Source organism: Suncus etruscus, chromosome 2, assembly GCF_024139225.1.
Source record: "Suncus etruscus isolate mSunEtr1 chromosome 2, mSunEtr1.pri.cur, whole genome shotgun sequence".
NCBI lineage: Eukaryota > Metazoa > Chordata > Mammalia > Eulipotyphla > Soricidae > Suncus > Suncus etruscus.
Window position 1 is genome coordinate 98437125 of NC_064849.1, and position 14037 is coordinate 98451161.

Below are 14037 nucleotides of genomic sequence, written 5' to 3' on the forward strand. Positions count from 1 at the left end.
TTTTCATGTGACCCAGACAAATGAAGATCAAGGTGGATAAATGAATAGATCAAAGCAGATGTCTAAGTCTGAGAGAGAATATAGTCAATTCTATGCAGTTGATAAAATATCTGAGTTTTATATCTGAGACAGAGACTCTCATACTCAAAATGACATTAAATTAAAACCAGGCATTGCCATTCAGGCATCTTTCTACCTAGTCTTGTGCCATAGGCTAACCTAATGATAATCCAATGAAAAGCAAATTTCTGTGGCCAAAGCAATAGCACAGAAGTAGGGTGTGTGCCTTGTATGCAGTTGACCCAGGACAGACCTGAGTTTGATCCCCGGTGTCCCATATGGCCCCCAAGCCAGGAGCTATTTCTGAGCCAGGAATAACCCCTGAGCATCACCAGGTGTGGCCCAAAACCAAAAAGAAAAAAAAGAAAAGAAAAGAAAAAGAAAAACAAATTTCTGAGCAGAGATAAGGAATCAGGACTTCATACTAGCCTTATACACTGCTTAGGTAACACTGAACCTGTAGGCATAGTGGCTGCTTTCAAGCACAGGTTTTTTTTTTTTGTTTGTTTTTTGTTTTTTTTTATGGACCTAAGTACATTAACAGGTCAGAAGGCAGAAGCTTTAAGAGTCACAGCAGTTGGTCTGTATGCTGTTATTTTAGTTGTCAAAAAAGACTATTTAATGGTTATTCCTAACACTCTGTACACCACTGTACTTATATGCCCCAATCCTCCTAGAAGGTTCATACTAATTATACTTTAGAGAAGCTCCATAATTTTTCAGAGCTGCTTTTGCATTTTTGCTTTAAGTGTTCAAAATTCCAAGTGCAAATTCAAAATCTCAAATCAAACTCAATTTTGAAAATGTTTCTCTGCCTCGTTACTTCTAATTAATAATCCAATGTTTGAATGGAATGAAGTGATTCCCAGCACTCAGGAAACCTGTAAGGATGGTCTTATCTCTGGTAAATCAGATTGCTCCCTGGCTTCCTCTCTGTGCTTATATTCCAGTTCAGGCAGTAACAGAAATAATCATGCTGCCAAGAAAGGAGATTTGCAATGATTGCAAGTCATGCCTTCTTTGTCTGTAGTGTCTCCAAGTCCGTCCCCATTATCATTTAATGTGATGATCTTTCGACTTAGCTTGTCATTCAATTTTTCCAAAACATTTATCTACTGTACCTTTTGTAAAAGCAGCCGGAGTTCTTTATTTGCTTATATCTTTCTCCTTGACTTTGTTCATTTATTTTTTCTCCTTGACTTTGTTCATTTATTTTTAAGCACCATGATTTAGAATACTCTTAATGATAAAGTTTCATACATACAACATATTATTTTTTTTTACAAATTTAAATAAAAAACATTGGAAACAGTGCCAGAGCACTGTTTTCAATATAGCACAATGGTAGGGCATTTGCCTTGTATGCGGTCAACCTGGGACCAACCCAGCATCCCATATGGCCCCCTGGCCAGCCAGAACTGATTTCTGAGCACAGAGTTAAGACTAACCTCTGAGTGTTGCTGGGCTGTGGCCAAAAAAACAAACAAACAAAATGAAAATAAAAGCTTTTAACCCTCACACTTATTCAGAACTTTTATTGTTAATTTTATTAATACATGTTTACACTAGGATTTCTTAAACATGTGCTGAAAATCACTGTATCTTCATTTCACAAGGAGATAGAATAATAAATGTGAAAATGAATTCAAATTAGAACCCAGTATAATGGTTACAACTTTGAGCCCCCGCCCCAAAAGAAACACCCAGAAAAGTCCTTCATTCTCTGTGGTTGTAGATTTATGTCTGAGGACTTTGAGAACTTGAGAAGATTTCAGGGTAATATTTGTTTTGGAGGGGGATTAGGTAAATAGTGCTAATGTTAGTAGTGAGCTTCTCCTATTACAAATGAGATCTCTTACTTTTCCTGGAGGTGTGAATTACTTTTCTGCAGGTTTATTGGGAGTACTACACCATTGGATACCAAGCCCCATTTTCTAGGTCAACCTCAGATGCAATTATTTTTATAATTACAGTTCAGTGTTATTTTAGAAAGGTTCATTATTTATAATGAAGGACATACTATTTGATTTTGGAGGTTTTGTTTTTTGGCCACATCCTGTAGTATTCAGGACTTTTTCCTGGCTCTGCGTTCAGGGACCACTGTGGTAGGACTGAGGTGACTATATGGGTAACTGGGAATTGAACTTCTGTCAGCAATGTTCAAGACAAGTATCCTACTGATTGTACTATTGTTCTAGCCTCAGGGGCATAGTACTTGAACGCAATTTTTCAAATGCAATCTTTGTAAAATGTTTGGTTGAACATTGGTTAAAATGTTGAACATGATTGAAATGTTTGATTGAACCTGGACATGCCTCTTGGACTCCCCTTTGTTATGCCACATATAAAAGGGAAAACTTGAACAGTTGGTAGCGGGCAGGATAGAGACCAGAACAGTGCCTACTGGCTTGCTGTGGGGACAAACATAAAGCATTGGAGAGATGCTGCCTTTTTTTGTATCTGTATCTTTATTTTTCTTGATTGAACCCCAGCCTCTTCCAGCCACCTCTGGCCAGTGAATTTCTATCTATCTCTCCTTCTCTCTCTGAAACCCCTGGGCTGTGGCAACAGGCTTCAGATTCCAGGAGGAATAAAAACGTTACTTGGTTTCTACTTCTCTCTTCTTTCTCTCTCAGTCCCAGGGCAGGCCATCACTACAAGTGGCATCCATGGGTGAGAACGAGGCCCCATTCAGCAGTCAGATCCCATGGGCCCCTGTATGCCTTGCAGCATAGGGCTTTACCAGGCTTGGATCTCAGCAGCCTTGCAGCAGGTGGACTTTCAGCCTACATCAGTAACCTGTAGAAGTCTGGCAACCTTGCAGCTTACTACTACACAACCCCATCGAAAAATAGGGAGAAGAGATGAATAGAAACTTCTTTAAAGAAGAAATACAAATTGCCAACAGGGATATGAAATAGTTCTCTCTATTATTTATTATCAGGTATATGAATATAAAAACTGTGGTATCAAAATACACCAGAGATATTGGCTTTCATCCAAAGGAACAACAGTCATCAGTGTTGGCTTGAATCCTGGGAAATATGACCTCAAATCTTATAGGATTATGGCCTGGAAGATGATATGAAAATTTCTCATAAAACTAAGAACTGAGCTTTCACATGACCCAGCTATTCCACTCCTAGGAATATACCCCTCAAAAACACAATACAAGAGACATCTGCACTCCTCTGTTCATTGCAGCATATTAACAATAGCTAAAATATGGAAACAATCTAAGTGCCCAAGAATATATGTGTGGTCAAAGAAACTTTGGTACATATACACAATGGAATACTTGGCCGTGAGAGTAGATGAAGTCATGCAATTTTCTGCTACATGGATGGATCTTAAGAGTATCATGCTGAGTGAAAAGCGGCAGAAGGAGAGAGACAGACACAGAAGGATCTCACTCATATGCAGGATATAAAGAAACAGAATAAGGAAATAATACCAAAAGGGGACATAAATGTAGAGCAGGCAAATTGGTCCTCAGAAGGAAGCTCATCATTGGGAATGGAAATAGGTTAAAAAAAGGGACCACTGTGACAATGAGGGAGGGAAGTGGTCACTCTGAACAAGATCTGGATGCAGAAAGGAAGTAAAGTGATATGCATGATACCCTACCAGTAACGTTATTATAAACTACAATGCCAAAAGGAAGAAAATTGAAAAAAATAAAACAGTGCCTTCCATAAAGGTAGGCTAGGGGTTGGAGGAAAATTGGCGACACTGGTGGAGTGAAGTGGACACTAATGATGGGATTGGTATAGAAACATTGTACTCCTGAAACTCAATCATGAATAATTTTGTAATTTAAGGTGATTCAATTAAGAAACACTTTTTTAAAAAATAGAACATTCATTTCAGCACATGTCACATAAAGGGTCTAACTTGTAGGAATTTATCTCTTTGTCACTCCAGCACATCCATGTGAGCTCTACTGTCGACCCATAGATGGCCAGTTTTCCGAGAAAATGTTGGATGCTGTCATTGATGGTACCCCATGCTTTGAAGGTGGCAACAGCAGAAATGTCTGTATTAATGGCATATGTAAGGTATTGGGTATGTTTTCTTAATCTATAACTTTACAAAATCAAGATTTTTCATTACTTTAGGAAATCAACTGTTCTAACTTTTTACTGTCCTGGCATTTATTTGCCTGTGGACAGTTTATTTTTTTAATAAATAGTTTTTGAGACAAGACTTCCCAGTGTTCAGTGAAATTACATTTTCAAATTTAACTTTTTCTCCTGCTGTTAGCTTCATTTCTTGAGTGTTACTATGCTCAGACACATTATGTTAACGAAGGAGAAGATCAGGTTGAAGAAAAGCCAAATCAAAGGAGGAATTATTAGGAAAAAGCATCCCAGATTATTTTACTGGTGTTAAAATAGCCATTGATTACTTCCCAACAAAGGTGTAAGATTTGAGAAAAATTAAAATTATTTTAGGGTATCTTTGATTTGATAAAAATTGAATTTACTTTAGGGTATTTTTCATAACCAGCATGACCATCTTGGGAAAAGAGATGATAGGACAGTTCTTCTTTATAAAACTGGTGTTCTGATTTCTGTTTAACGTTTTCACAATGATTCCATTAATTAATTCCACCTTAGAAATAATTTGAACCTTATTTAACAACACTTTTATGTTTTATAAACTCCTTGCCATTGTTTGTAATCTACTTTTTTTTTGGGGGGGTCACACCCGGAAGCACTCAGGGGTTAGTCCTGGCTCTATGCTCAGAAATTGCTCCTGGCAGGCTAGGGGGACTATTTGGGATGCTGGGATTCGAACCACTGACCTTCTGCATGCAAGACAAACGCCTTACCTCCATGCTATCTCTTCAGCTCCTGTAATCTACTTTTAAGGAATAAACATACAATTTTTTTTATCTAACACCCAAGCAGAAATCACAATTTATTAATTTTTGGGAGGTGGGTCATATACAACAGTACTCAGGGATGAAGGTGCTTGGGATTGAACCCAGGTTAGTTATACACAAGGCATGTACTCTACCTGAGTACTATGGCTCACAAATCTCAGAAAAAAAGAGAAGACGTTCAAGTTGAAGAATTCTTACAGCAGATAAGGCACTTGGCTTGCTTGGAACCATCAGGAATAAGCTATGAGCATAGTGGGGTATGGCTCCAAAAGCAAAACAAAAAGGGTGTCTTTTAATTAATTAATATTAATTGTCAGTAAATTATAATGATTAAGCACTCCAGCTCCAGAATATTAATTTAAGGCCACTTTTAAATAACTGTGTAATGCTGTACATCTAAAACTTTCATGAACTGGGATATTAAGACATCTTCATAGCCAGGGTTGTCAAAAAAAATTTTTTTTGGTTTGTTGGTTTTATTTTTATCATAATTTCCTTCATCATCAGAAGTCTTCCTTGTCTGACTGTCACCAGGAAAAAAACATTTGTTTGCTTGTCACCCTCTGAATCTCACTGAGATCAGAGGAGAGAAGCCCCAGATCACAAAAAACAACCCTGGGATGCCAGGGGATTGGATCGTGACCCATTCTAGGCTAACGTGGGCAAGGCAAACACCTTACTGCTTGTGCCACCTGCTCCAGGTTGTCAAAAATTTTTAAATAAATTTGTATATGTTAATTCCTGTACAGAACACACATGATTTTTTAAATATTTATTTAAGGTTATTTAGTAGATATTAACCTACACTTAACAAATATTAAGAATTAACATGAATGCTCATTAATAAGAATTCAGTTTTACACATTTTCTGTTTTTTTGTTTGCTTTTGTTTTTGGGCCACACCCTGTGATGCTCAGGGGTTACTCCTGGCTCTGCACTCAGAAATCACTCCTGGGTTGGGGGACCATATGGGATGCTGGGGGGGGGGGTCGAACCGTGGTCCATCCTAGGTCAGATATGTGTAAGGCAAATGCCTTACCACTGTAAGGCCCAATTTTAGACATTTTTTATTACAATTTCCTTCATCATCAGAAGTCTTCCTTGTCTGGCTGTCACCAGGAAAAAAACATTTGTTTGCTTGTCACCCTCTGAATCTCACTGAGATCAGAGAAGAGAAGCCCCAGGTCACAAGCAGGTGAGTGGCTTCGCTCCCTATTCATTCCTCATCCCAGCTCCTCTTTCCTGCAGAGTGTCGGTTGTGACTATGAGATTGATTCTAATGCCAAGGAGGACCGATGCGGAGTGTGTCTCGGTGATGGCTCTGCATGCCAAACCGTGAGGAAGATGTTTAAACAGAAAGAAGGATCAGGTACTTAAACAAAGAGATAGAATGACCCAAAAAAACGGAGTTCACCACTGCTTTTATTTATAATAATATAAATATTTATATAATATTTGCTGGAATGCAACCTTCACTCATAAACGTGGGTTCACTATAGACATTGTCAGACGGATGGAGAACTGAGCCACTACTGAGCTGGAGATCAGGAAGGATTTGGTGGCTGTAGGTGGAGCCAGTGGGAGAAGAGCTAGGGCTGAGGGTCAAGAGCATGCAGCTGAACAGAGAATGAGGGCTGAGAAGAGACCAAGGCTCAGGAGCACAAACGGGGTGCAGATCCTTCAAGGAAGGGCAGAAAACCAAGGTGGGTTGGAAGGCAAAGAATCGGGCATCTCTTAGAATGTTGAAGAGACTTGCTCTCCTGCCTTGCCCATAGTCCATTTTTGTCCCATTGTTATTTCTTGGAGGGAAGAGCCCTTCTAAGCAGTGCTTCAGAGCCAGGAGACCAATCCTGGTGATCCTCGACCAACCAAGCTAGATAGCTCAGTGTTCATGCCAGCAGAGTGATATGCTCAGGTTTATGGCACCAGGGATCATTAGAGTCCCATCCCATAGTGCTAGGGGGCTTCTAGGGCAATACTCAACAGCTGTAAGATGCTATGTGGCACTGGGGATTGAGCAAGTTCTGCACCCCTAGGATCCTTTCCTCTGGTCCAGTGACTGTCTTTTATAAAGTTTCCTCTTTCAGATGTCTAAGCCACAGAAGATCCTCAAGGAGGGGAGAGCCTAGAATAATAAAAAATCAACTCTAACCTTGCACATTTGTGCTGCTAAAATGGCGGTCCCTTAGCACCGTCAATGATTGGCAGTGAGTGGAGCTTGTCAGAAGGCGAGGTCAGGTCTAGGCTCCTATGGAAATATCCTGAGATGAAAATTCACATACGAACAGTGTCTGTATGTGCACACAAGCACATGCATGTATGTGTGAGGTGTATTTGTATGAATATGTGCTAGGATGTGTTTGTCTTTGGGCCACACTTGCTGGTGCTCAGGATTTACTATTGGTCTATGCTTTTTTCTGGCAGAGCTTGGGAGCTCAGATGTAGTGCCGGGGATCAAACCCAGCTCAAGTGTGTGTAAAGCAAGCAGATGCCTTACTATTTCTCCAGTCCTACAAATAATGTCTTGTACTTGATGGATCCTGGGAAAGTGCAGTAGGGCACTGAGGAAAGAAGCTGTGATGCAGCCAGTGACCATTGCGTGGGGTCAGTGATGAGTTGGCACACACGGGTTAACCTACCCAAGGGTGAAGGAATTGCAGTTTCCAATAATTGGCACCATTGGTTTAGGCCAGTTTGAAGGAGTGAGAGAAGTTCCCACGGTTTGTTTTCTCTGTCCCAAGAAATGCAGGTTCTGGAGTTCAGAGGACACAACCCCAAAGTGTGAGGGGAAAGGGGAAATGGGAAAGGTCAGCATTGCTGCACAGGGGTGATGCCATTGGGAAGTGGCAAGCAGTGTTTTCCTGAGAACTTCAACTACAACCTTTCTCTAGAACAGGTTACCTTCCCAAGATGAAGAAACAAAAAAATAATGCCATTGTATCAGCAGTGTGGATTCAGAGGCTTATTGTCTCCTAGTAAATATAAGACTTGACCACCTCAATGTGGTCCATTTCTGCTCTATTTATTATCTTTGACTAGTGAGTTATAGTTAGGTACACTGAAATGCTTCTCCTGCCTTATTTTATGTGTCATGCTTTTGTGCCTGTTTTTTTAATTTTGGTTTTCTACTTATTTTTTCTTGATGTAGTATTGAATTATAAATAATTGATGTTTTAGATCTGCAACATTAAAAACCAACAACTTCACCCCTGAAATCTCATTTGGTTTTTGTCTGTACAGTTTGTTCTTTTTCTCCTTTTCCCACCTCTCCCCCACTTTTTTTCTTGTAATTGCCTTTAGCCTAAAGAAATATTGTTTTTTAATTTATTTGCTACATTTAGAATCATCCTTAGAGACTTGTGTTTATGTCCTTGATAGTTTTGTTATGCATGAAACAAATCTCTTGAATTCTATACTAGGGATGGGACCTAAAAGATCTAAAGCATTTGATCAAACATTTTATAATAGCTAAAGTTTGCTCATTCTTTACAACGTTATTTATTATGTAGTTTTTTCTGTTTATAAATGGGACTTTTTCTTGTATTATGAAACACTTAAATTCATGTTTCTGCATATTATCTGTTTTATTTAATTTGCTCTAAATAAACTCCTGGCCTCAGATAAATGTGATGCTAACTCCTTTGAAAAAGTGTTTCTCCTTAAATCGCCACCACTTCATCTTTTGAGACCTTAGGAAATCTGGCTTTATCCTGGGTTCCCATTTCAGTCAAGTTTCTTGGACAGAGAACAAAAACACATCAAATATCTTTTCCCCAACCTGTCTGTCTAGATCTAGTTCCTACCCCCTTTTGTGTTTTTATTTGCCTGTATCATTTTCTTTTTTCGCTTTTTCTTTCTTAAAACAACAGCAATATATTACCTCATAGACTTGAAGCTTCATTTTCTGAAATCAAAATGCTGCACACTGTTCTTTTTTATAGTATTTTTTAAATTATCATTTAGGGAACATGATGCTAATGGCAATGGTATTGGTGTACAAAATACTACCACCAGCAACCAACAAGCTTTCAGTTCTCTTTTACCCTTATCAGAAAGCTCCTGACAGCTCATGGCAGTGTCAGTGCTACATGACCTGCAGATAAGGCTCTTGCACAGAGGGAAATCCAGCTTCTGTAGTACATAGGCACTTGCTTTCTGTTCCATCCTTTTATCAAGTACTTATCAGAGCCCATTTTTGCTTTACACCTTCTAAAGATAGATCCACTGCAGTGGCCCTGGCTGCCTCCACCCCACCCAGTGAGCGAAACCCGGAAGGGAGGCCAAAATCAGTTTGGTGGTCTTCAGGACTCAGCATGGGGTGAATTCTGTGAAGTCCAAAACCAGATACTAGAACTTACCTTTGTCTATTAAAGGCAACCAGTATAGAGCGTTTTTTTTGCACTATATTCCTGCTTTTATAGTCCTGCCTTTTTTTCTCTACTCCAATTTTAAATTGAGAGCTATGTGATGTTTAGGTTTTGTCTCTGTCCTGCATCTACCATAGTTCTTTAGTAAGTACTTACAAAGATTTACATTAAAAAATAATCTTGTTTCAACATCCTATGTTAATAAAGGGCCAAATTATTTGTCATTCTCAGTCATATTGATACAGTGCCTGTGAGTCTAGTGTTAATGACCTGTCTATAGTTTAACTGTAGTTTTCAGCCTTTTGGTAGTCTATATGTTATTGTAATAATGTCATTGCAAAACTATAAGCCTGATTCTATGAGCTCTTGCCATTGGTTCTTAGAGCACTAGCTCTTTTCTCTCTGTCACTGATGTTTTTGATCAGAAAATTACATAGAGTTTGCTTTCTTATTCTCCTAATGAGACATCTTCTGGATTTGAACTGGACTATTCCCAGTGGTGCTCAGGACTTATTTATGACTCTGTGCTCAGAAAATGACACTGACAGTGCTTGGAGAACCATGTATGGTGCCAGGGATAAAACTGGAGTTGGCCACTTATAAGGCGAGTGCCTTACCTCCTTTAATATATCTCCAGTCCCTTCTTCTGGATGTTTTTCTTGGATTACCAAGGTGCCATGATAAACTGAAGATGGTGCATTTACAGAAGCCTTGAAGAGCACAGTTGGGAGGCTGAGCAGCAGTGTGAGCATAAGAGCTAAGTCTGTACAGTGACTTGAGATGTCTTAGGAATGAAACGGCATGTTTTATGACTCAAAAAGTAACTGATTTATGAACTGTTAAATATAAGTTTGTGGTGGAATTAGACACTGACTGGTCACTATTGTCAATCCAGCACAGAAGATAGATTGACCTATCATAGGTGCCTCTTAGGACACTTGTCCTGCAGTGAGCATTGTGTTGCTTGTCAATTCCTAATAGCATAAATCTTAAAAGACATGAACTGATGACTTAGATATAAATTTTCTGGAGTTAAGAGTTTGACCTCTTTTATAAGCTCATTTTTGTTAGTAGTGACATGCTCAGAACCAGATATACTAGTAAACTATTTTATGTGAATTAAAGACAACATTTGGTTAAGATGTGCTTTGGAACCATTCGTTTATTCTATGATTTTTTATCTTCAGAAGTGAGACCAACCTTTTGCCCATTTCTCAAAGGTCCAAAGTATCCTTTTGTTTTGATTTTATTTTGTTTTAGGGCCACACCCAGTGATGCTGGCTCTTTATTCAGGGGTCACTACTGACAGGATCAGGGGACCAGATGTGATGTTGGGGATTGAACCCATGTCAAATGTGTACAAGGGAAGCATCCTATCTGCCCTTCTGTCTTTCCAGCATCCTGATATTCTTTATCTCTGGGGTTCAAGATTAAATGGAGGCCTGGTTTGTCCAGGGGTTTCCATGTGCCCTGAGATTTTTTTTTGAGAAATCAAAATAGTCTTTTTAACTTTCCTCAAGACTGAAGCAAATACCTAACATTTATTGAGGAATGAAAGAAGGAAAGGAAGAAAAGAACAGTTTTCCTCTATGCTAATGTGACTCATTATTGAATGTTCTTTTATAGGTTATGTTGACATTGCACTCATTCCAAAAGGAGCAAGGGATATACGGGTCATGGAGATTGAGGGTGCTGGAAACTTTCTGGCCATCAGGAGTGAAGACCCTGAAAAGTATTATCTTAATGGAGGATTTATTATCCAGTGGAATGGGAATTACAAGTTGGCTGGGACCGTTTTTCAGTATGACAGGAAAGGAGAGCTGGAGAAACTGATGGCCACAGGCCCCACCAATGAATCCGTGTGGATACAGGTAATGTAGATGGAAGGTAAATTGTTGATGTGCATTGTTATGATCTTTCTACTTTTTATTTTCAAGGTGTTTGCTCAGGGATAGTAATCAAGAATCCTTAAATTTTTTGTTGTTTTTGAGGCCGAAGCAATGGCGCAGCTGTAGGGTGTTTGCTTTGCATGTGGCTGACCCAAAGATGGGCTGCGGTTCAATCCCCGTCATCCCTTATGGTCCCCCCAAGCCAGGAGTGATTTCTGAGTGTATAGCCAGGAGTAACCCCTGAGTGTCACTGGGTGTGGCCAAAATTTTTTATTTTATTTTTTTTATTTTTTTGCAGGGCATACCCTGCAATGCTCAGGTGCAAACTTCTGGTGCTCAAGGGATCATATGGGAATCTGGGCTCTAATCTGAATCACTCATATTCAAAGCAAGCACCTTATCTGCTGAACAATCTTTCCAACCTCAAGAATACTTATAATTTTATTTGAAATTTCCCATGAGTCCAAGAATCTAAGACTTGTTTGCTAGAGACAGAGTTCATTCTGGTTGCTACAAGCTGTGGATTTTGAATGATTATTCCTCTAGGTCAGACTTGTGGGAAATTTGGATAGCTTTCTGCAGTGGTGATGGGTAGACATAGTTCTTTCACATGTTATCATGTGCTTGACCTCATTTAAAAAGTCTGATTTAGTGAAGTTTTTGTGGGTGAAAGGGGTCAGGATTTAGTTTGTGTTCTTCAAACACAGATGGTTTGCAATTTATATTGATATGGACATAACTCTCCCAAAAGTGGGATGATAATTTCTTTAGGGCAAATCAGTTTGGGGATAAGTGGGCCAGACAGAGACAAATTTAAATATATTCAGAGACTAGAGAAAATGTCATTTCAGAGCCAGAGATCAGAGCATTAATAGAGGCTGAAGATCAAAGTGAGGCAACTATGATCACTAAAGTTTAGGAGACTTTAGTTTAGTTCTTTCTGAAAAAGGAAAAATTTATGCATTGTTACTCCCAGTTCCATGGAAAAACCCAGTGCACTATCTCTAAGTTTAAGATGAATGCATTTTAAAAATGTGTTAATATTATAGATTTTCTGCATGAGGAAAATAGCATGTCTTGACTAAAGTGATGACCATTTTGATGTCAGAACTTTTTTTATTTTCCAAAATAACTTCATTTTGAGACTTGAATCATTGCTACAATTTTGATCTTTTTTAATAATATCTTTATTTAAACGTCTTGATGACAAACATGATTGTGATTAGTCATGTAAAGAACACCCCTCTTCACCAGTACAACATTCCCACCACTAATGTCCTAAATCTCCCTCCACCCCACCCCCACCTGTACTCTAGACAGGCTTTCCAGTTCCCTCATACATTCATATGGTTATGATAGTTCTCAGTGTAGTTATTTCTATAACTGCACTCACTACTCTTTGTGGTGAGCTTCATGAAGTGAGCTGGAAGTTCCAGCCCTCCTCTCTTTGTCTCTGAGGATTGTTGCAAAATGTCTTTTATTTTTCTTAAAACCCATAGATGAGTGAGACTATTCTGCATCTCTTTCTCTCCCTCTGACTTATTTCACTCAGCATGATAGATTTCATGTACATCCATGTATAGGAAAATTTCATGATGTCAGAATTTTTTTAAGTTACAAGTTATCTTAATAGCTAGAGAAAAACATCATAGGGCAAAAGAACTAATTAAAATTAATGATTATGAATGGTTAGCTTCATACCAGACTATTCTCATCTTATGTAATCAATTTTCATATGTATACTTATTTAATACTCACAGCTTCCCTGTTAGTTGCACTGTTACTATTCTCATTTATCAGTAGGGAACATAAATGATTTATTAACTTAACCATAATTACCAAATTAGTGAGTGCACAGAATTCATCATAGCCTACCCACTGATTGTTGAAAAGTCCATTCCCATCATTCCCTCAGAGCTGTTCCCTATAGCAAGAGCAACTTGTATATACATGAACTGACTTCATTGTGAAAATTTAGCCAAGAAATAAGAGTGTATGTTAGAAATATATAAATATATTCATAGCCAGATATGAGATAGAAGTAAATGTACAGATGGAAGAAAAGACAGAGGTAGAGACAGGGTCATTTACTGGCATTTATATCAATTCATATCTCTATTACAGCTTTCAGATGATGGACATTGTATAATGCATTTGTCCATAACTGGTTTGCTGTATTCTTATGATAGCTTGACATTAAACCCCCCTCTTGCCTTGTAGCTTCTTTTCCAGGTGACGAATCCTGGCATCAAATATGAGTATACAATAAGGAAGCATGGCCTTGATCATGATGTGGAGCAGTTGGGATATTTCTGGCATTATGGGCCCTGGACAGGGTGCAGTGTCACTTGTGGAACAGGTGAGGAACACCTGCTCCCTCTCTGAACTGAGTCTGTTTTGTACAAGCCTCAGTTGAACCCTATCACGGTGCTTGGCATGCTGCACAGACTTTGGCAGGATCCCATAATGACCCTAGAGCCACTGTGAGGGCGAATTTGCTGGTCATGGTATAAAGAGAAGGAAAGTTTTTCTTTTATCACTTTTGAATACTGACTTGGTGAAAAAATTTGAAGAAATGTTGTATGTCTTGAGAAAAAGAAAAGAAAAAGTGGGCCCAGAGCAACGTCATAGCGGGTAGGGCTTTTGCCTTGCATGAGGCCATCCAGGTTTAATTCACAGCATTTTATATGGTCCTCTGAGTCTGCTAAGAGTAATTTCTGAACTCAGAACCAGAAGTAACTCCTGAATACCACAGGTATGGTCCCAAACCGAAAAAAAGAAAAAGTTAGAGGGGCCAGAGAGATTATATAGTAGGTAAGGAGTTTGCTTTATG

At 38.9% G+C, this 14037-nt stretch overlaps 2 protein-coding genes across 3 annotated transcripts in view; one reads left to right on the forward strand and one right to left on the reverse strand.

Annotated features, from left to right (window-relative positions):
• TARS1 (threonyl-tRNA synthetase 1) overlaps nucleotides 1-14037 on the reverse strand; it is a 387157-nt gene that overhangs the window by 240301 nt on the left and 132819 nt on the right. The window lies entirely within an intron of this gene.
• The window catches only part of ADAMTS12 (ADAM metallopeptidase with thrombospondin type 1 motif 12), a 321939-nt gene that overhangs the window by 232693 nt on the left and 75209 nt on the right, over nucleotides 1-14037 (forward strand). The window contains exons 13-16 of one of the 2 annotated variants that reach the window (XM_049767671.1): nucleotides 3985-4118; nucleotides 6197-6317; nucleotides 10942-11186; nucleotides 13425-13563. In XM_049767671.1, the coding sequence (XP_049623628.1) occupies nucleotides 3985-4118; nucleotides 6197-6317; nucleotides 10942-11186; nucleotides 13425-13563 (639 nt within the window). The remainder of the gene's footprint in view (nucleotides 1-3984; nucleotides 4119-6196; nucleotides 6318-10941; nucleotides 11187-13424; nucleotides 13564-14037) is intronic. The other variant, XM_049767672.1, reaches the window with a different exon arrangement.